This window comes from Pimephales promelas, chromosome 4 (assembly GCF_988280905.1).
Source record: "Pimephales promelas chromosome 4, fPimPro1.hap1.1, whole genome shotgun sequence".
Lineage (NCBI taxonomy): Eukaryota > Metazoa > Chordata > Actinopteri > Cypriniformes > Leuciscidae > Pimephales > Pimephales promelas.
The window spans coordinates 627,868-649,755 of NC_142772.1; the positions used below are offsets into that span (position 1 = coordinate 627,868).

The 21,888-nt window shown below is 39.3% G+C and overlaps 2 protein-coding genes across 3 annotated transcripts; one reads left to right on the forward strand and one right to left on the reverse strand.

Moving 5' to 3' along the window:
* Nucleotides 1–361: 361 nt before the first annotated feature.
* On the reverse strand, nt 362–3,526 carry plpp7 (phospholipid phosphatase 7 (inactive)). 2 transcript variants are annotated; one of them, XM_089129788.1, is made up of 3 exons: nt 3,378–3,526; nt 1,545–2,867; nt 362–1,406 (listed from the first exon to the last, which is right to left on the reverse strand). In XM_089129788.1, the coding sequence occupies exons 2-3, from the start codon at nt 1,966–1,968 to the stop codon at nt 1,048–1,050; spliced, it is 783 nt and encodes a 260-aa protein (XP_088985914.1). In that variant the 5' UTR covers nt 1,969–2,867; nt 3,378–3,526; the 3' UTR covers nt 362–1,047. The 2 variants fall into 2 exon arrangements, with proteins under 2 accessions (XP_088985914.1, XP_039517819.2); XM_039661885.2 differs by having other exon boundaries at nt 1,545–3,526.
* Nucleotides 3,527–5,719: 2,193 nt separating this feature from the next.
* fam78ab (family with sequence similarity 78 member Ab) lies at nt 5,720–18,869 on the forward strand. The gene is made up of 2 exons (XM_039661884.2): nt 5,720–6,750; nt 14,386–18,869. Exons 1-2 carry the CDS (start codon nt 6,458–6,460, stop codon nt 14,909–14,911), a joined length of 819 nt encoding a protein of 272 aa, XP_039517818.2. The 5' UTR covers nt 5,720–6,457; the 3' UTR covers nt 14,912–18,869.
* Nucleotides 18,870–21,888: the final 3,019 nt, after the last annotated feature.

The window sequence follows — 21,888 nt, forward strand, 5'->3', positions numbered from 1 at the left end:
CATTCATTCATGTTTTCAAAGTAAAACCAGAAAATAAAATTGAAATAAAATTGTAAATTCTATAGACATAAAAAAGACAAAAAATTCAACTCCCATTCAAACTGAAAACAGAAATCAAAAATACATCTGAAAAAAAAAACCTATATAGACATTTAAAAAAACTACTTAAAATGACTAAAGTTTGAACTAAATTGAAAATAAAGGCAGAAAATACAAAAATAAAACAATCTGAATTAAACATTTATAGACTATAGAGACATTTAAAAAATGTTTTTTAGAAAAAAAAATACAAGAAAATGACTATGAACTAAATATCAAAATTAGAAATTAATGAAAAAATTGTTTTAATCATATTTAAAAAAAAAACTACTAAAATTTGAAAAACATTGAAACAAAGGAGAATACATCTAAACCTGAAATACAAATGAATACAAACTATATAGTACAGTATTACAAACTATTAGAGTACTGTAATTGCTATTGCAGGAAATAATGATTCGAAACATTCATGCAGAGATCCGGATCACATTCATGTTCATATCACGCAGAAAATAATGCATGAGAAATTACCATTATAATTCTTGCACAATGCTGTGTGTGTGTGTGTGTGTGTGTGTGTGTTTAACACGGGCCTAAACTCAAGCCAGACAACAGGACACACACTTTCTCTTCCGTTCCGAGCAACTTCCTCCGAGAGACTGTCGCTTCTGCAGGAGAATAAGAAGTGAAAATGAGACACACACACTTAGTCATTTAGCAGATGCTTTTATCCCAAGGACTGAACGAGTCGTCGGCTGATGTAGATGCAATGTAGGCCGGAACTTAACTTTATGCATCCATTAAAAGTCACCAAAACTGATTCAACGTTTGGACAAAAGCGTCTGCCTGCCTGAATCTGAGGGTGCAAACAAATGTAAACATTGTGCATTTCTATTGGCCATGTTTCTGCATTCACTCACACAAATACTTGTTTGATATATTTACAATATATCTTCATGGAACATAATCATGACACCCGTGCGACTCGGGACTGTGTTTGTGGTCCCGCTATCGGGCCGAGGCCCAGCTGAAGGTGCCGATGGACAGCAGCGTCTGGCAGGCGCCGGACGGGACCCACACCGCCTCCATCAGCCCCGAGTGCAGGAAGCCCAGAGCGAAGCCGCAGGACACGTCACTCAGGTGGTTCTGGCCCAGCAGGACACGCGACAGGCCCGAGAGCCCGGCCCACAGCACCAGCAGGACCCGCAGCGGCACGGCCAGGTCCAGGTGCGACAGCAGGAAGCGGGACACCAGCGCCGCTCGGCTCGCCTGACCCGCCGGGAACGAGTCGGGACTCAAGTGCCACGGGCCTCTCCGCCGGACCAGCTTCTGCACGCCGGCCACGGTCAGCAGGTCCAGCAGCAGCGCTGCAACAGAACACACTCCAATTACAGGAGACACAGAGGAGAGACAGCGGAGAGAGAGACAGCGGAGAGAGAGACAGAGGAGAGACAGCGGAGAGAGAGACAGAGGAGAGAGAGACAGCAGAAGCAGAGGTGCGCTACCGATCAGCAGGTTGATGAGCAGCTCCTGTCCCGCCGGCGAGTGGCTCTGGCTCAGACACACCAGGGTCCCGCAGACCCACGTGACCCCGTGACCCGTCAGCGCCAGCAGGGTGACCCCCGAGCGCACACTGGCCCACGGGGACCCGGCCTGGACGCACACACTCAGGCGCTTGGACAGGCATATGTCGACGGCGAGCAGCGAGCTCACGGCGATTCCTCTGAGCGACGGGTTGAGGAGCATGCGGTCTTCGTCCGCCGGCGTGTGTGTGTGTGTGTTCTCGCTCGCCTGGTTCTGCCCGGATCTTCTCCACGCTCTGCTGTGGTTCCGCGGAGGTGAGTTCAGGGACAGAAACTCGGGTCGACCCAGAACGCTAGTGCTAATGCCGCGATCCTTAGCTCTGGAGCGGCTCGGGTTCGCAGGCATGGCGCGAGCTAATGAGCTAATGAGTTAATGAGCTAATGAGCTAACGAGCTAATGAGTTAATGAGCTTCAGGTGTGGATTCTGGAAAATATTTGTTAGGCTTATATAATTATATAGGCTTAATATTATAGGCAGTTTTGGGTAAGTTACTCTAAAAAAGTAATTAATTACTAGTTACTAATTACCTCTTCAACAGTGTAATTCGATTACTGTACTAATTACTCTCTTTAAAAAGTATTTAATTACTAATTACTTTCAAAATCCCATATCAATCTCAACGACATGAATAATACAAGGATAGACATGAATCTGTTTTAATTCTTTCAAATAAATACTATAAAATTGCATGAATTATCCTTAAACTGACTAAATTGGAGAAGGTTACATTATAAAAACATAGTTTTTAGCATCAGACAATACATTTTGATGTTAAACCCACTATTGTTTTATGTCTGATCTCATGACATTTCACACTTTTTTCATACATATTTTACAATAATTCATACGAATTTGTACGAGTGCGGTCGTAATATTTAGACACCTCATAAAATGCGAGATCGGTGAGATCGGATTGATCCATACACAGTATTCACCTCAATTACATCAGAAGTAACTGTGATTAAATTACAGGTAAATGAAGAGTATTCCCTTACTTTACATTTTTAATGAAAAATTACAGTAACTTACTTAGTAATTAGTTACACCCAACACTGATTATAGGCTTATAAATAAATAGTTGACTTATTTTGTTTGTCAATCACAGTTTTGATTTCATTGTAACTGGCCTTGCGATATGAAAATGGTTTGATATTATGTAATGATTGAAATGGTTGAGTGAATGTTTCAATGACTCGAAGTCTCTCTCCTCCGACTGGAGCAACACTAAACCTGCAGAAAGACGCTGAAAATGAAGAAAATGTTTTATTTCATAACCAACTTTTTTCCTATAATTATGAATTAGTATGTCATAATTTCAAATTTTTAAAAACCTAAAAAAATGACACACAGATACATGTTTACACACATTGTTTTTGTTTCAGTCACTGTAAAAAATGCATTTTATGAAGATTATTGGCGTATCGTATGTTTTACAAGAAAATGGCATTTCAGGGTTTCTACTTGAAACTTAAACTTTTCTTAATTGTCTTGTAAATATTTGTGACTATTTAACCAACCCTAACCAGCATGTTTAGCATTTTAAACATACATAGCCTACAATTTGTCCCCAAAATATGGTTAAGTAGGAACACACACAAACACAGTATCAGTCCTAATGGAGCATTAATGCTTATTTAATGTCCAAACGCTGAAAATGTCAGAGAAAAAATGAGCGTCCTTCATAATAACAATAAAACAGAACAATTACTACAAGCATCCATCTCGTTTATATAGTCCTAACCCACTGGCCTACCTCAGATCATGTCTATGATGATCCCGCTCACACTCGCATCAATTCACACGCTCAGAAACGTTATAAACATCTTTACATATTATAAACATGTATTTGCCAGAAGAGCTTTCGCATCCATCACAGAAACACCACTACTATGGTGAAGTGCGCTTTTAATCAATATTATTTACCCACGCCCACTAGTCACGCTGATTGGCTGCAAGACACACCGCTGACGAATGAAGGTTCGCCTCATGAATATAAGTCCGATCACGTGACTAGATGCTGCCGTGACGTCACGTGGTTTAATGCATATTAATGATAGATATTAATGAGCTCTGTCTTCACCGTAGTAGGAATCGCAAATCGCACAGCATCTTTATCTGAGGTTGGCGTTCTCCAAGGTGCTTAAACGGGGACTATCGATCGTTCGTTATTATTATCTTTTTTTACACACGAATCGCTTGATATTTAAAATATGTGTTTTTAGATATATCTAGGTAATTGCGCTATTTACTTCTGAAGCATTTCTCGCTTTTTGCCTGAAATCACTTTAGAATATACAGAAATTTACCAAATTTCGTCTGTTTTGACAAATTTGATCTTTCAGAATTCATGTGGTCAGCCTCAACACATCCACTCTGTTAAGAGAAATAATGAAAAAAAGTCAACTTTTCGGTTAGGTTGCTGATTTTAGCTCAGAATATCCTTTCTGTTAGTGTCCATCCTGACAATCACTATACACTCTCAGTGTCTACTCTGTTAGCTCTTCTGATTTAACAAAGTAATGTATGCTTAAAGAAGAAGAAGAGGTGTATAGTTCTTGGGTAATGTTTTATATTTTGTTTCCTGTCAAAATCCAGTTCAAACAGTAACTGGTTGTTGTTTGTGAGAGATACAGAATCATCCATTCATTATTTATACCACTCGTCCACCCTGTTTTTACTTAATCAATTCTATTTTTACTTTTTTCACTTTCTTATTACTTATTCCACCCTGTTATTACTTACTCCACTCTATTATTACTTAATCCACCCTGTTATTACAGTCCACATTCTATTATTACTTAAACCACCCTGCTATTACTTAATCCACCCTGTTATTAATCCACCCTGTTATTATTTAGTCGACCCTGTTATTAATCAGTCTACTCTATTATTACTTATTCCACCATTACTTAGTCCAATATTATTATTTAGTTCAAAATTATTATTTTGTCCACTCTGTTATTACTTGGTCCACAATTATTACTTAGCCCACTCTATTTTTACTTAGTCCGCTGTTACTTAGTCCACTCTGTTATTACTTAGTCCACTGTTACTACTTTGTCCATTCTATTATAACTCATTCCACTCGGTTATTACTTTGTCCACTGTAGTTACTTTATCTACTGTTAATACTTTATTACTTAGTACACTGTTATTAATTAGTCCACTCAGTTAGTACTTAGTCCAGACTGTTATTACTTAGTCCACTCTGTCATTATTTTGTCCACTCTGTTATTACTTAATCCACTCTATTATTACTTAGTCCACTATTATTACTGAGTCTACTCTATACTTAGTCCACCCTGTCATTATTTTGTCCACTCTGTCATTACTTAGTCCAGACTGTTATTACTTTGTCCACTCTTTTAATACTTAGTCCACTGTTATTACTTAGTCCACTCTGTACTCAGTTCACCCTGTCATTATTTTGTCCACTCTGTTATTACTTAGTCCAGACTGTTATTAATTAATCCATTTTGTTATTACTTAGTCCACCCTGTCATTATTTTGTCCACTCTGTTATTACTTAGTTCACTGTTATTATTTAGTCCACTCTGTTATTAATTAGTCAACCCTGTCATAATTTTGTCCACCAATCATAAGTATTTTATACTCTTCTTTTGTCCCCAACAGGGTTAACACTTTTGATCTACCATTTCACTGATTTTGTTTAACAAATGGTTGAATGTATTTACCTGAGCTTGACCAAGATAATTTAAATATATATATTTACATCACTGTAGCATATCATGATTACATCATATAATGATTAATTATTATACGTAAAAAATATTATTTTTCTACATTTTGTGAGGAATGAATGACCCTGATAGGCTTTTGGTTACCTGGAGATGGACAATACAATTACAATTCTTATTTTATTTGTGAAATATCATATCCACAAAGCAAAATACATGTCAACTATATTAAATATGGCAGACTGTTTCCACTCATTTAAACATATTTTATGTCTCGCTAATCACGACAATAAAAAAAAAAGTAGTAATGTTGAACAAAAGAACTACACACCCCATGTTGCGCGCATGGCGAGGCGGAAGTGACGTCACAGGCGCTCGGAGTCGAGCAGCTGCAGCTGATGCGGTGACTCTCACAGCGCTGCGGGACGGAGGCTGAGACACAGGGATGAGGATGAAGAGGATGATGGATTATAATAACCGATGAAGGGAGACGGGGCAATGGGCTGTTCAGTACAACATGTGTGTTCGTGACAGCGGGACTGATTCATTCATCTCTCATGTTTATTAATTACCGGCTGATGAAGTTCACCTGGATGCGGCGGCGCGCGACACGGATCGTTCACTCATTAGTGCACGAGAAAGTGAGCTTCCTCCAAATGAACCTCAAGGACAAACTCACAGAACACCACGACAATGTGAATATCCAACGCAAAAAAATGACTTTTCCTGTGTCCTTTTTGATACCCAAGCACACTATAGCAATTATAAATATTTGTTTTTGCCTGCAACATGCCAACAGTAGCCTATCCTGAGCCGATGGGTTTAACCTATTTGTTTTAATCTGAAACCAGTGTTTGTGAGAGTTATGACGCAGAAATGCCCGCTTGATGAAGATTGGAGAAGATTAATATGTGTGAGCTGAGCGGTTCGCCAATGACGGACAGTTGACGAACATTGTTTTTACTTATTTTCTTTTGTTTTCTTTTAAATAAGAGGAACGCCGTTCCGTTCCGCCCTGACGCGACACCGCCGCGACGCGTCGTTTGGAGTTTCTGAGAGCGCGTATTCTGAGTGACAGCGCGTTGTGCGCGTTATTCTGAGGGACAGCGCGTCGTGAGCGTTATTCTGAGGGTTGATGTTCTGCTGGCCGCTCGCGCTGCTTGTGATGGGCTGTATTCAGAGTATCAGATGCAAACCCAAGAGTTTCCGCGACAGCGTCATGGTTCTGGAGGTCAACTCGTCCATCGACCCGAACCCCACCAGCATCGACGAGTCCTCCAGCGTGGTGTTGCGTTACCGCACGCCGCACTTCCGCGCCTCAGCCCGGGTCATCGTGCCGCCCGTGGCCGGGAAAGAGAGCTGGACGGTCGGATGGATTCAGGCGTGCAACCACATGGAGTTTTACAACAAATACGGATCGAAAGGGATGTAAGTAAAAAAAAAAAATGCTGTTACAATTGCCCAACACTATGGGAACACTTTATTTTACAGTGTCATTGTTGCATACAGTGTGTTTACCATAGTAATAACTAATAACATTTAAGTATGCATGCCACTAACCCTGGAAACACTTTATTTTACATATGTTACATGTACTTACCATAGTAATCAATGCATAATTACATGCAACTAACCCTCAACCAAACCCTAACCCTATAGTAAGTACATGCACTTACTTAATATAATTACACTGTAACAAAGACACCTAAAAATAAAGTGTAACCCAAACCCTCAGCCAAACCCTAATCTTATAGTATTAGTAAGTATATAGTCAGTAATATCACTTAGGCTACTTAAATATCTAATTACACTGTAACAAAGTCACCTTAACATTTTAAGAGTTTTCAGACTGGGGTCCAGAACCCATAGGGGTCCATGAGAAAAACAGAAAAACACAAATAAATAATTAAAATGTTTAAACAAAACTAATAAAAAACTATTAATATACATAACAGAAATGTACAGAGTGCAACTACACTGAAAACATTTTTCACTGTTAATTGTTTGTAAAGTTCATATTTAATTACAGAAACGGCAAGAAACTCAACATTAAACTTGAAATGTTGATGTAGGAAAACTAATAATCTTTATTTTATTTACCATACTAACACTTTATGAGTGTCCTCTCATCACATGCACTTACTATAGTAACAGCAGTAAATTATGCATACTTACATGCAATTAATCTGAAGTTTTTAATTGATATCACTCAGTATAATAATGTAACGTATAACTGTAATTACCAGCAGCTCCACAGGATAATTACACATTAATTACATGAAGTTTATTAGCAGTAATGTTGAACTCTTGGATTTGGGTTTTTGTTTTATTTAGGGTTAGATATGTGCATGCATAATTTATATTATAGTTATTACTATAGTAATTACATGTGTAACAAGGACACTAAAGAGTCACACTTTCTGTTACAGTGTAATTATACATTTATGTACTGAGTCATAAGATTAATTAACTCCATGAACTTGCTATAGGGTTTGGTTGTGGGTTAGTTGCATGTAATTATACATAATTTATAGTTATTACTGTAGTTACTACATGTAACTTGTGTATCAAGGTCACTAAAATAGTGGTTACACTCAGTGTAATTATACATTTATGTACCGAGTGATAATAATTAACTACATGTACTATAGGGTTTGGTTAATAATGCATAATTTATTGTTATTACTAACTACATGTAACGTGTGTAACAAGGACACTAAAATAAAGAGTTATGATTTGCATATGCTCTTTATACATGATGTTTTCAGTGATTTACTTTTATATTCTCACAAGAGAATAATCAAATGTGTGTGTATAATATGATGTGACCTAAACACACATTAGCTGTCGGAGTGTGTGTGATGATCTGATGGTGTAACACAAGCGTGGCGTGACATTACAGCACATCGTTAGAGGTTCACTTGTCCTACTTCCTGTTGAAGACACTACGCTCTGCCCTATTTCCTGTATGAGAGAGACGAACCCTCTCTAAGATGATGTCTGGAGACGCGAGATAAGCAGACGCATTTAAAAGAAGTGACGACACACTGATATCAAACATGCGAACGCAGATCTTTAAGAAAACATCAAAAATATCGTTTTTGTTTCACTTCCTGTGTAGGTGGATAACATCATATCCTTTATAACAGCTCTTTATAGTAATAACATCTACTTCTCAGACACGTGATTGCATGTTGCATTGCATAATCACAGTTAAATGAAATGAGTTATAGTGAAAATTTACATTAAATGCAATTAGCTGAACTTTGACGTGTTTATGAGCCGCTTTATATGTAATTTCATCATAACTTCCAGAAAACCCTACTAAAAATATATATATACTTTAATGTAATTTCTAATGAAACCTTGTATTTAAATCTATTTTTAATTACACATTTGTTATGATGCAATTTAGTACATTTAAAATATATTAAAATGTAAAATTTAGTGCTGGGCAATAATTAATCGCATCCAGAATAAAAGTTTGTGTTTATATAGTATATGTGTGTATAATTATTTGGTATATATTAATACACATGTATGTATATATTTAAGAAATATTTTTGCATGTACATACTGTATATATGTATACATAATTATTTAGATTAAATTAAATTAATTGAATATAATAAGAATTATATTAAATATATAAGATAATATATATTATAATAATGATTAATAATAATTAAATTATTATGAAATATACATATTTTATATATAAATAAAAAAATGTCTTAAATATATACATGCGAGTGTGTGTATTTATATTATACACACATATATTATTTTATTTTGGATGCAATTAATCGTTGCCCAGCATTAGTAAAATTGAATAATATTTACTCTTATATCTGATATCTGGAAGAACGTGTTTGATTTTTTCAGTGTTTATTCTGGAACTTTTACTGCATTATTTAGTTTCACATTTTGTCCTTTTTGCAGTTTTCCAGATGTGTGTTTTAGGACGTTACAGCCGGACGAGATGTGTGTAACGGCAGACGTAACCTCTGATAACACACACCACACACACTGCTGTTTCGGTCAGATAACGTTGGTCCCGTCGAACACACACATCTCGCATGCTCTCTCTCTCTCTCTCACACACACACACACTCTCTCTCTCTCTCTCTCTCTCTCTCTCTCTCTCACACACACACACACACTCTCTCTCTCGTTCTCAAATCAGTCGAGCTGGAGAGATGATGGTTGAGCCGGAAACCACACGTTATTTAACACTGACGTTTCCACTGCCGCTGAAGAGGTTTCGTTACAGAGATCAAAATGAGCTTCATGAACATGAACTTGACCACCGATGCAAACTTACACATCTACAGTCATATCCTGACAGCCGTGCACAACACCAGCGGTTATGAACACAGACGGTTATGAACACCAGCGGTTATGAACACAGGCGGTTATGAACACAGGCGGTTACGAACACAGGCGGTTATGAACACGATTTGAACAGATAACTGAGTACAAAAAACTCAAAAAACTCTCCCTCTCTCTCTGACTCTCTCACACACACTCTCTTTCTCTCTGACTCTCTCTCTTTCACACACACACACACACACACACACTCTCTCTCTCTTTCTCTCTCACACTCTCACACTCTCTCTCTCTCTCTCACACACACACACTCAGAGCATTTCTATTCTTATTCCCCTGATGATAATCAAAGCCCCTCGTGTGTTCATGTCATGTGGATATTTCCCATGATGCTCTTGTGCTGATGTGTGAGTTGTGGGAGAAAGGTCACGGTTTTCTTGCATCAGGGAATCGATGCTCTAGTGCTGAATCCACTGAAACTGTGAAGGTCATCGAGAGCCGCAGTAACGGGGCGTTCGACATCGCTTCAAATACACCCCCCTCTCTCTCTCTCTCACACACACTCACACCCCTCTCTCTCTGCAGTGAAACACAAACAAGATCTTTAGCAGAATGTTCACGCATGTTTTGACTGCTAATGTTACATTTAAAAAATCGTGTTAATTCAGGATCATTTTGACATTTTTTATAAACAAATTTTTTCGAAAACTCTTGCAAGATGTAAAGTGCTCTTCGGTACAGTTAAGTGCACTTTTTCTTCACAAGGCTAAAGTCAGAACATTTGGACCCCATAGAGATGTGAGGGCTTGTCCTTTATGAAAGGCCTCTTTTGTTCAGACTCGCTGTTCTATGTTTAACTCCCTCTAAATGCTAAAAAGCATCTCTTGCCCGTGGCGACGCGTGTTCTGGTTTCTCCAGTGCGCTTCATTCGGCCCAGTTGTCCCTCGCGACTCAGTGTCCCATCCTCTGGCGTCTCCTGATGGAGTCTTTCCCGCAAAACTGTTCCGTTTCCCAGCAAAACTTTGCGTTCGCTTCCAAGACTTTTCCGTTTCCCAACAAAACTTTGCGTTTGCTTCCAAGACTTTTCCGTTTCCCAGATAAACTTTGCGTTTGCTTCCAAGACTTTTCCGTTTCCCAACAAAACTTTGCGTTCGCTCCCAAAACTTTTCCGTTTCCCAGATAAACTTTGCGTTTGCTTCCAAGACTTTTCCGTTTCCCAACAAAACTTTGCGTTCGCTCCCAAAACTTTTCCGTTTCCCAGATAAACTTTGCGTTCGCTTCCAAAACTTTTCCGTTTCCCAGAGAAACTTTGCGTTCGCTTCCAAAACTTTTCCGTTTCCCAGATAAACTTTGCGTTCGCTTCCAAAACTTTTCCGTTTCCCAGAGAAACTTTGCGTTCGCTTCCAAAACTTTTCCGTTTCCCAGAGAAACTTTGCGTTCGCTTCCAAAACTTTTCCGTTTCCCAGAGAAACTTTGCGTTCGCTCCCAAAACTTTTCCGTTTCCCAGAGAAAATTTGCATTTGCTTCCAAAACTTTTCCGTTTCCCAGAGAAACTTTGCGTTCGCTTCCAAAACTTTTCCGTTTCCCAGATAAACTTTGCGTTCGCTTCCAAAACTTTTCCGTTTCCCAGAGAAACTTTGCGTTCGCTTCCAAAACTTTTCCGTTTCCCAGAGAAACTTTGCGTTCGCTTCCAAAACTTTTCCGTTTCCCAGAGAAACTTTGCGTTCGCTCCCAAAACTTTTCCGTTTCCCAGAGAAAATTTGCGTTCGCTTCCAAAACTTTTCCGTTTCCCAGAGAAACTTTGCGTTTGCTTCCAAAACTTTTCCGTTTCCCAGATAAACTTTGCGTTCGCTTCCAAAACTTTTCCGTTTCCCAGATAAACTTTGCGTTCGCTTCCAAAACTTTTCCGTTTCCCAGAGAAACTTTGCGTTCGCTTCCAAAACTTTTCCGTTTCCCAGAGAAACTTTGCGTTCGCTTCCAAAACTTTTCCGTTTCCCAGAGAAACTTTGCGTTCGCTTCCAAAACTTTTCCGTTTCCCAGAGAAAATTTGCGTTCGCTTCCAAAACTTTTCCGTTTCCCAGAGAATATTTGCGTTCGCTTCCAAAACTTTTCCGTTTCCCAGATAAACTTTGCGTTTGCTTCCAAGACTTTTCCGTTTCCCAACAAAACTTTGCGTTCGCTCCCAAAACTTTTCCGTTTCCCAGATAAACTTTGCGTTTGCTTCCAAGACTTTTCCGTTTCCCAACAAAACTTTGCATTCGCTTCCAAAACTTTTCCGTTTCCCAGAGAAACTTTGCGTTCGCTTCCAAAACCTTTCCGTTTTCCAGAGAAAATTTGCATTTGCTTCCAAAACTTTTCCGTTTCCCAGAGAAACTTTGCGTTCGCTTCCAAAACTTTTCCGTTTCCCAGATAAACTTTGCGTTCGCTTCCAAAACTTTTCCGTTTCCCAGAGAAACTTTGCGTTCGCTTCCAAAACTTTTCCGTTTCTGAGAGAAACTTTGCGTTCGCTTCCAAAACTTTTCCGTTTCCCAGAGAAACTTTGCGTTCGCTTCCAAAACTTTTCCGTTTCCCAGAGAAAATTTGCATTCGCTTCCAAAACTTTTCCGTTTCCCAGAGAAACTTTGCGTTCGCTTCCAAAACTTTTCCGTTTCCCAGAGAAAATTTGCATTTGCTTCCAAAACTTTTCCGTTTCCCAGAGAAAATTTGTGTTTGCTTCCAAAAATTTTCCGTTTCCCAGAGAAACTTTGCGTTCGCTTCCAAAACTTTTCCGTTTCCCAGAGAAACTTTGCGTTTGCTTCCAAAACTTTTCCGTTTCCCAGAGAAAATTTGTGTTTGCTTCCAAAACTTTTCCGTTTCCCAGAGAAACTTTGCATTCGCTTCCAAAACTTTTCGGTTTCCCAGAGAAACTTTGCGTTTGCTTCCAAAACTTTTCTGTTTCCCAGAGAAACTTTGCGTTCGCTTCCAAAACTTTTCCGTTTCCCAGAGAAACATTGCGTTCGCTTCCAAAACTTTTCCGTTTCCCAGAGAAACTTTGCGTTCGCTTCCAAAACTTTTCCGTTTCCCAGAGAAACTTTGCATTCGCTTCCAAAACTTTTCGGTTTCCCAGAGAAACTTTGCGTTTGCTTCCAAAACTTTTCTGTTTCCCAGAGAAACTTTGCGTTTGCTTCCAAAACTTTTCTGTTTCCCAGAGAAACTTTGCGTTTGCTTCCAAAACTTTTCTGTTTCCCAGAGAAACTTTGCGTTCGCTTCCAAAACTTTTCCGTTTCCCAGAGAAACTTTGCGTTCGCTTCCAAAACTTTTCCGTTTCCCAGAGAAACTTTGCGTTCGCTTCCAAAACTTTTCCGTTTCCCAGATAAACTTTGCGTTCGCTTCCAAAACTTTTCCGTTTCCCAGAGAAAATTTGCATTCGCTTCCAAAACTTTTCCGTTTCCCAGATAAACTTTGCGTTTGCTTCCAAGACTTTTCCGTTTCCCAACAAAACTTTGCGTTCGCTCCCAAAACTTTTCCGTTTCCCAGATAAACTTTGCGTTTGCTTCCAAGACTTTTCCGTTTCCCAACAAAACTTTGCATTCGCTTCCAAAACTTTTCCGTTTCCCAGAGAAACTTTGCGTTCGCTTCCAAAACCTTTCCGTTTTCCAGAGAAAATTTGCATTTGCTTCCAAAACTTTTCCGTTTCCCAGAGAAACTTTGCGTTCGCTTCCAAAACTTTTCCGTTTCCCAGATAAACTTTGCGTTCGCTTCCAAAACTTTTCCGTTTCCCAGAGAAACTTTGCGTTCGCTTCCAAAACTTTTCCGTTTCCGAGAGAAACTTTGCGTTCGCTTCCAAAACTTTTCCGTTTCCCAGAGAAACTTTGCGTTCGCTTCCAAAACTTTTCCGTTTCCCAGAGAAAATTTGCATTCGCTTCCAAAACTTTTCCGTTTCCCAGAGAAACTTTGCGTTCGCTTCCAAAACTTTTCCGTTTCCCAGAGAAAATTTGCATTTGCTTCCAAAATTTTTCCGTTTCCCAGAGAAAATTTGTGTTTGCTTCCAAAAATTTTCCGTTTCCCAGAGAAACTTTGCGTTCGCTTCCAAAACTTTTCCGTTTCCCAGAGAAACTTTGCGTTTGCTTCCAAAACTTTTCCGTTTCCCAGAGAAAATTTGCATTTGCTTCCAAAACTTTTCCGTTTCCCAGAGAAAATTTGTGTTTGCTTCCAAAACTTTTCCGTTTCCCAGAGAAACTTTGCATTCGCTTCCAAAACTTTTCGGTTTCCCAGAGAAACTTTGCGTTTGCTTCCAAAACTTTTCTCTTTCCCAGAGAAACTTTGCGTTCGCTTCCAAAACTTTTCCGTTTCCCAGAGAAACTTTGCGTTCGCTTCCAAAACTTTTCCGTTTCCCAGAGAAACTTTGCGTTCGCTTCCAAAACTTTTCCGTTTCCCAGAGAAACTTTGCGTTCGCTTCCAAAACTTTTCCGTTTCCCAGATAAACTTTGCGTTCGCTTCCAAAACTTTTCCGTTTCCCAGATAAACTTTGCGTTCGCTTCCAAAACTTTTCCGTTTCCCAGAGAAACTTTGCTTTCGCTTCCAAAAGTTTTCTGTTTCTCAGAGAAACTTTGTGTTCACTTTCAAAAGCTTTGCACATTTTAATACATTGCAAACATTTAATATAAATGCATCTTTTTACAAATATAGTTGCAAGATGCACTACAGATATTTTTCAGAACAAACCTTCTCATGATCCTCTGGTGTTTCCTGCAGGTCCAGCTGGGAGCTTCCGGATCTCCGAGACGGGAAAATCCAAGCTATCAGTGACTCGGACGGCGTAAACTACCCCTGGTACGGCAACACCACTGAAACCTGCACCATTGTGGGTCCCACCAAGAAGGACACCAAGTTCACTGTCAGCATGAACGATAACTTCTATCCCAGCGTGACATGGGGCATCCCGGTGAGCGACTGCAACGTTCCCATGCTGAGCAGCATCCGTAGGGATCAGAGCTTCACCACGTGGCTGGTGGCCATCAACCAGGCGTCTGGGGAGATCCTGGTTCTGCAGACGGTGCGCTGGCGCATGCGTCTCCACATCGAGGTGGATCCCGAGAAGCCGTTGGGAATGAGAGCGAAGCTTCAGGAGCCGATCCCGCAGGAGCAGCCGCAGGTTCTGGGAAAGAACGAAGCCATCCCACAAAATGCCATGGTGAAGCCCAACGCCAACGACGCGCAGGTGCTGATGTGGCGTCCACGGGTCGGAGAGCCGGTGGTTGTCATTCCTCCCAAACACTGAGACCGGAATGAGCTTCCACCAAAACGGGTCGGGAATCACTGTGCTAAACGCCACTGCAAAAATACAAGGCTTTTTTGTGTGTGTGTGGGAATATTGCTTGATGAAACGCGACGTCTCTGACGAATGGAAAGAGGGTCCGGCTCAATCCATACTCTAGTGGACTGATCATTTCAAGGGTATCAAACGCCAATCTATCTAGTGCACTAAAACGCTCTCTCACTTAAAAAGTCCCACAATGCACCGCAAAACCAGGGAGCATTGGGGAAATTCTGAAGTGGGAATCGACTCTTGGAAAAAATATGAGATGGGAGGAAAAGATGCATGTCAATGTTTTTCTGTTTCCCAAGAAAACGTTGCGTTTGCTTCCAAAACTTTTCTGTTTCCCAGAGAAACTTTTGCGTTTCCCAGAAAACTTTGTGTTTGTTTTCAAAACTTTCGGGTTTCCCAGAGAAACTTTGCTTTTGCTTCCAAAACTTTTGCGTTTCCCAGATAAACTTTGGTTTCGCTTCCAAAACTTTCGCGTTTCACAAGCAAACTTTGCGTTCGCTTCCAAAACTTTTCGGTTTCCCAGAGAAACTTTGCGTTCGCTTACAAAACTTTTCCGTTTCCCAGAGAAAATTTTGCGTTTCCAAACTGTGCGTTCGCTTCCAAACCTTTTCCGTTTCCTAGATAAATTTTGCGTTCGCTTACAAAACTTTTCCGTTTCCCAGAGAAATTTTGCGTTTGCTTCCAAAACTTTTCCGTTTCCCAGAGAAAATTTTGCGTTTCCAAACTTTGCGTTCGCTTCCAAAACTTTTCCATTTCCCAGAGAAACTTCGCTAGTTTCACTTCCAAGTTTTCCGTTTTCCATTTCCCAGAGAAACTTTTGTTTCCCAGAAAAACTTTGCGTTTGTTTCCAAAACATTCTTGTTTCACAAAGAAACTTTGCGTTCGCTTCCAAAACTTTTGCGTTTCCCAAAGAAAATTTGTGTTTGCTTCCAAAACTTCTCCGTTTCCCAGAGAAACTTTTGTGTTCGCTTCCAAAACTTTCATGTTTCCCAAAGAAACTTTGCGTTCGCTTCCAAAACTTTCGCGTTTCCCAAAGAAACTTTGCGTTCGCTTCCAAAACTTTCACGTTTCCCAAAGAAACTTTGCGTTCGCTTCCAAAACTTTCACGTTTCCCAAAGAAACTTTGCGTTCGCTTCCAAAACTTTCACGTTTCCCAAAGAAACTTTGCGTTCGCTTCCAAAACTTTCGCGTTCCCCTTAGAAACTTTGCGTTCGCTTCCAAAACTTTCGTGTTTCCTAGAGAAACTTTGCGTTCGCTTCCAAAACTTTTCTGTTTCCCAGAGAAAATTTGCATTCGCTTCCAAAACTTTTCCGTTTCCCAGAGAAACTTTGCGTTCGCTTCCAAAACTTTTCCGTTTCCCAGAGAAAATTTGTGTTTGCTTCCAAAACTTTTGTGTTTCCCAAAGAAACTTTGCGTTCGCTTCCAAAACTTTCGTGTTTTCCAAAGAAACTTTGTGTTCGCTTCCAAAACTTTCGTGTTTTCCAAAGAAAATTTGTGTTTGCTTCCAAAACCTTTCCGTTTCCCAGAGAAACTTTGCGTTCGCTTCCAAAACTTTTGTGTTTCCCAAAGAAACTTTGCGTTCGCTTCCAAAACTTTCCGTTTCCCAGAGAAACTTTGCGTTCGCTTCCAAAACTTTCGCGTTTCCCAGAGAAACTTTGCATTCGCTTCCAAAACTTTCACGTTTCCCAAAGAAACTTTGCGTTCGCTTCCAAAACTTTCGCGTTTCCCAAAGAAACTTTGCGTTCGCTTCCAAAACTTTCGCGTTTCCCAGAGAAACTTTGCGTTCGCTTCCAAAACTTTCGCGTTTCCCAGAGAAACTTTGCGTTGGCCCTTAAAGAACTCAAAATGTTTCGTGAGTGAACGCAAAAGCATTGACATGTAATATTTATGCACGTTTCTTTTTTGTCCCATCACCATGTTCCTTTAGGCGCTCCATAGAACACAATCGTGCTAATGATAGATGTTTAAAATATATATTTTAGTCAAATGAAGTCAGCTTTATTTCTACAGGACTTTATACAATGCAGATTGTTTCAAAGCAGCTTCACAGTGATAAGCAGGAAAACAATGACAGACAGGTGGTGAACATAATCCCGCTACTATTTATAAGACATCTACAGCTGAAACGTTGAAGGGAATTGTGTTTATCCGAATATACTCTAATTTACATTACAAAAAATAATCTGTGCTGCTGTTGTTTATAAACACCAGGATATTGTCATGTTGTGTATTGACTGACGATCTAGGGATCTAGCGAGCGGATTGAGACGCACCCAGACTGTTCGATTCACGCTGCCTTAAGTTTACATTGCTTTAACTGCAAACTTTTCGCCTTAAATCAAGTGCAATGCAGTAAACCTCGCACATCCTACCTGTCAGACCCGGTGAACCCAAACCAGGACACCGAACCAGAGCGGGACGCCGTTATTATTATGCATTCAGTGTTTCCAACAGGAGCTTCAGTGTGTGTGTGTGTGTGTGTGTTGACCAGCCACTGATGCACTTCTGCTGTATTTTACAAGAGCAAGTATATATTTTCTACTACATATGAGTTGTCAGCCATTGCTGTGTCAAGACGTCGTGGCCAATTAATAGAGTTATTACGAACGAACGATCACTTTGAATGGAGGAACGGCGACAGGAGCGCTGGACAATCCTCACGGATCTGCTCCTGACATCAAACTAGAGACAAACTTGTGTTTCCAAGGGACGCAATTCAACAGAACTGCACATTATCCGCTCTGCTGTTTGCTGTCATACAGCGATGTTTAATGAAATCAATTTGCAGTCGAAACTCTGGAATAATTCATGATCGTTAAATTAGAGTGATTTCTGAAGGGTCATGTGACACTGAAAACTGCTGGAAATTCAGGAATAAATGACACTTTACTGTATATTCACATAGAAAACAGCTTTTTGATCAAATAAACGCAGCTTTGATGAGACTTTAAAAACATTTAAATCTGAATTATTCCAGACTTTTGACTGATGTGTATACTTTAATATTTAAATAGTGTATTGTGTGCATTGCAGTGCTGAAGGTTCATGCGCTCAAGCTTTGGGTCGGTTAGTATTTTAATCTCAAACGCACAGACTTCAGCGCTTCCTCATGCCATTTGTTATTGATCACGTTGAAGGCCTTATTCCACTGAAATGTGATCGAGTTGATGCTAAAACCCGTCAGGACGATGTTGTGAGTGACGTGTGACATTAAACACGCAGTGAATGCTGGGATACGAACAATGTGACTCCGTGTGGATCATGTAAAGCGCTCAGCGCCTACGCCATCATTGCACAACACGCTTTTGGATGTTTTATTTGATGTGTGTGTGTGTGTGTGTGAGAGGTTTCTGATTATTTGTACCTCCAGCAGACTTTTATCTTTTATCCATCATTATTAAACGTTCATGTTCATGTCAAGAATCCTGCGATACATGAAATGTGAACATTTAAAAATGTACAATAAAAATTGATTTTATTTAAAAATAAATACAAATTAGATTACAATAAATAAATAAATAAATAAATAAAACTAATGTTAATAGAACTTTCGTTCAACGTTATCTGGCGTTTAATAATGTTCTCAGCACAAAAACATTCACGTCCACAATAAATCGTTGAGTTTTGGATATGAAATTATAATGTTAAGTTCCTTCAGTTTGATTAGCGGAACGTTTATACTGTGTTTGTGTGTGTATGAGCGAGTGTGTGTGTGTGTGTGTGTGTGTGTGTGTGTGTGGTGTCAGACTTTTCTCTTTCCAGAAGGAACGCTGGTGTTTCAGATTGTTTTATAGCTCTGACATTAATACTTGAAACACAGAAGTGGGAAATATGTCGTTCTGTGAAGATGCGAATGCAAAACTTTCAAGCACAGCTGAATTTTTCATGAGGAATAAAACTGTGAAGTTCAGCAGAGTTTCTTGTCTTCATTCGCCGTCTCTGTTGTGATTCAATATTACAGATTAATACTTTAATGACACTGGCAAGAGCTGTTTAATAAAGACAGACAGCAGAAAACACTGAAGAACAAGAGCATGGAATCAAATCCACACACACACACACACACACACACACACACGTGCATGCACACACTCACATCCTGCCACATATTGTTGCAAAACACACACACACACACACACACTAGAGCCAGACCGATATTATCGGCCGATATTAGGCATTTTCCAAAATATCGGTATCGGCAGTCATAATGGCCGATAAATTAATATTTAAAAAATAAAATAAAAACGGACTAAACTCACTTTAATCATCTCTCCTTGGCCTGTTATATTGAAAATGTATGTTTTACAATTTGCAGTATGATGTTATCTATTGCTAAATTACGGCTCATTATAGACTAGCTAACCACAAAGCTAGCTAACGCCACTATCATCAGTGGAAGACTGCTAACGTTAACATTAATGAGCTTGGAAACCACAATGAACTTTTTCTGCCTAAATAAAGTAATTATTACCGTATTTATAACTAGCATATCTCTAGTTACAGTCCCTGCATTGTAAAATGTAAGTTATACTTGCGAGGAGTGAACATTTAGACATAGAGAAAAAGTATCAAACGTATCTTGTGCAGCAAAGTTAGCTTTTCTTTTACACGCGTGTGAAATCCAACAATATTTAATAAAAAATATATATATATATCGGAATATCGGATTTTAAAACCCAAAAATATTTGTATCGGTATCGACCTTCAAAATCCTTTATCGGTCAGGCTCTAACACACACACACACACACACACACACACACACACACACGTGCGTGCGCACATTCACATCCTGCCACATATTGTTGCAAAACACACACACACACACAAATCTATGCCGCATATGTTTACAAAACACAAACACACTTAAACACACGCACGCACACACACACACACACACACACACACACACACACACACACACACACACACACAAATTCATGCTACACATTTTTGCAAAACATTTTTTTCTACACATTTCTTCATGGAAAACATGTTGTAAAATCATTTCTGTGAAACCCTGTTGCAGAAACTGCTTCTATTATTAATATTTTGCAATTCCTCATTTTTGTTTGCAAATTCCCCCTTGATACTCATTCTTTTGCAATTATTTATTTTTATCTGCAAACCCACATCGTTTTTTTGTTCTGCATATATATATATATATGGCACAGATTTGACTCCATACAAGCAGAAGTGAAAGTGAGTTTGTGACGTGATTAATAATGTCTGACATGAAAGATCAAACTCTTTACAATCAGAAATATAGAGATAAAATATAGATGAAAAATATAAAAATATAATAATAGAGATGAGTGTGTTCATGAGTGTGTTCTCGGCATCTGATGATTTCATCGTTTTCTGTTTTCAGGACTGACATTAGTGTAATAATTTACGAAACAAATCAAACAAAAATTTAAAATTGTGTTTCTTGATCATCATATTAGAGTGATTTCTGAAGGATCATGTGACACTGAAGACTGGAGTAATGATGCTGAACATTCAGGAATAAATTACGCTTTACTATACAGTATATTCACAGATATTTTACAGTGAATAATATTTCACTGTACTTTTGGTGAATAAACACAGCCTTGCTGAGCAGAAGAGACTTTTAGAGACATGAATAATCTTACAGATCTCAGACCTGTGAATGCGAGTGTATTTTAAAAGAACTGCTCGTGATTTATGACACTGGGTTATGATCATTAATCTACAGTGGATTAAAACTGAAGCAGAAAATATCGCATCATCCACGGAGGAGGAAGAGGCTTTACTGAAGCAGAGACTCTGGGATCAACATGGCATGCTGGGATTGATCTCATGATTCTGATGATCATCTGCATGGAGTGTGTGAGCCTTACGAACGCTCATGATGGATCTGCGCATGCACGTCAACTGCTATATTTACACGCGGCTCTCGCGCATCTGTCTCGTAAATATAAATACATCGTATGTCACTATTTTATGCATTATAAATATCTCAGTATCTCAGCTCTGGAAGGGTCTAGAGCCTCCATTTTTGCACTCAGGTCAAAGTCTCACTGCCCTCTATCATAATCCAGAGTTTTGAGAAGATTGGAGAAAATTAATTTTTCGCCCGAAAAAAAAACCGAAAGGGGCAACACTGTCGTTTTTTTTTTTCAGGTCGAAATTTTGAATGTTGATATCTCAGCTCTGGAAGGGTCTAGAGCCTCCATTTTTGCACTCAGGTCAAAGTCTCGTGGCCCTCTATCAGAATCCAGAGTTTTGAGAAGATTGGAGAAACGTAATTTTTTGCCAAAAAACGATAAAAACGAAAGGGGTAACACTGTCATTTTTTTTTTTCGGGTCGAAATTTTGAATTTGGACATCTCAGCTCAGAAAGGGTCTAGAGCCTCCATTTTTGCACTCAGGTCAAAGTCTCGTGGCCCTCTATCATAATCCAGAGTTTTGAGAAGATTGGAGAAACTTAATTTTTCGCCCGAAAACAGAAAAAAAAGAAATGGGTAACACTGTCGTTTTTTTTTTTTTCGGGTCGAAATTTTGAATGTTGATATCTCAGCTCTGGAAGGGTCTAGAGCCTCCATTTTTGCACTCAGGTCAAAGTCTCGTGGCCCTCTATCATAATCCAGAGTTTTGAGAAGATTGGAGAAACTTAATTTTTCGCCCGAAAACAGAAAAAAAAGAAATGGGTAACACTGTCGTTTTTTTTTTTTCGGGTCGAAATTTTGAATGTTGATATCTCAGCTCTGGAAGGGTCTAGAGCCTCCATTTTTGCACTCAGGTCAAAGTCTCATGGCCCTCTATCAGAATCCAGAGTTTTGAGAAGATTGGAGAAACTTAATTTTTCGCCCGAAAACAGAAAAAAACGAAAGGGGTAACACTGTCGGGTTTTTTTTTCGGGTCGAAATTTTGAATGTTGATATCTCAGCTCTGGAAGGGTCTAGAG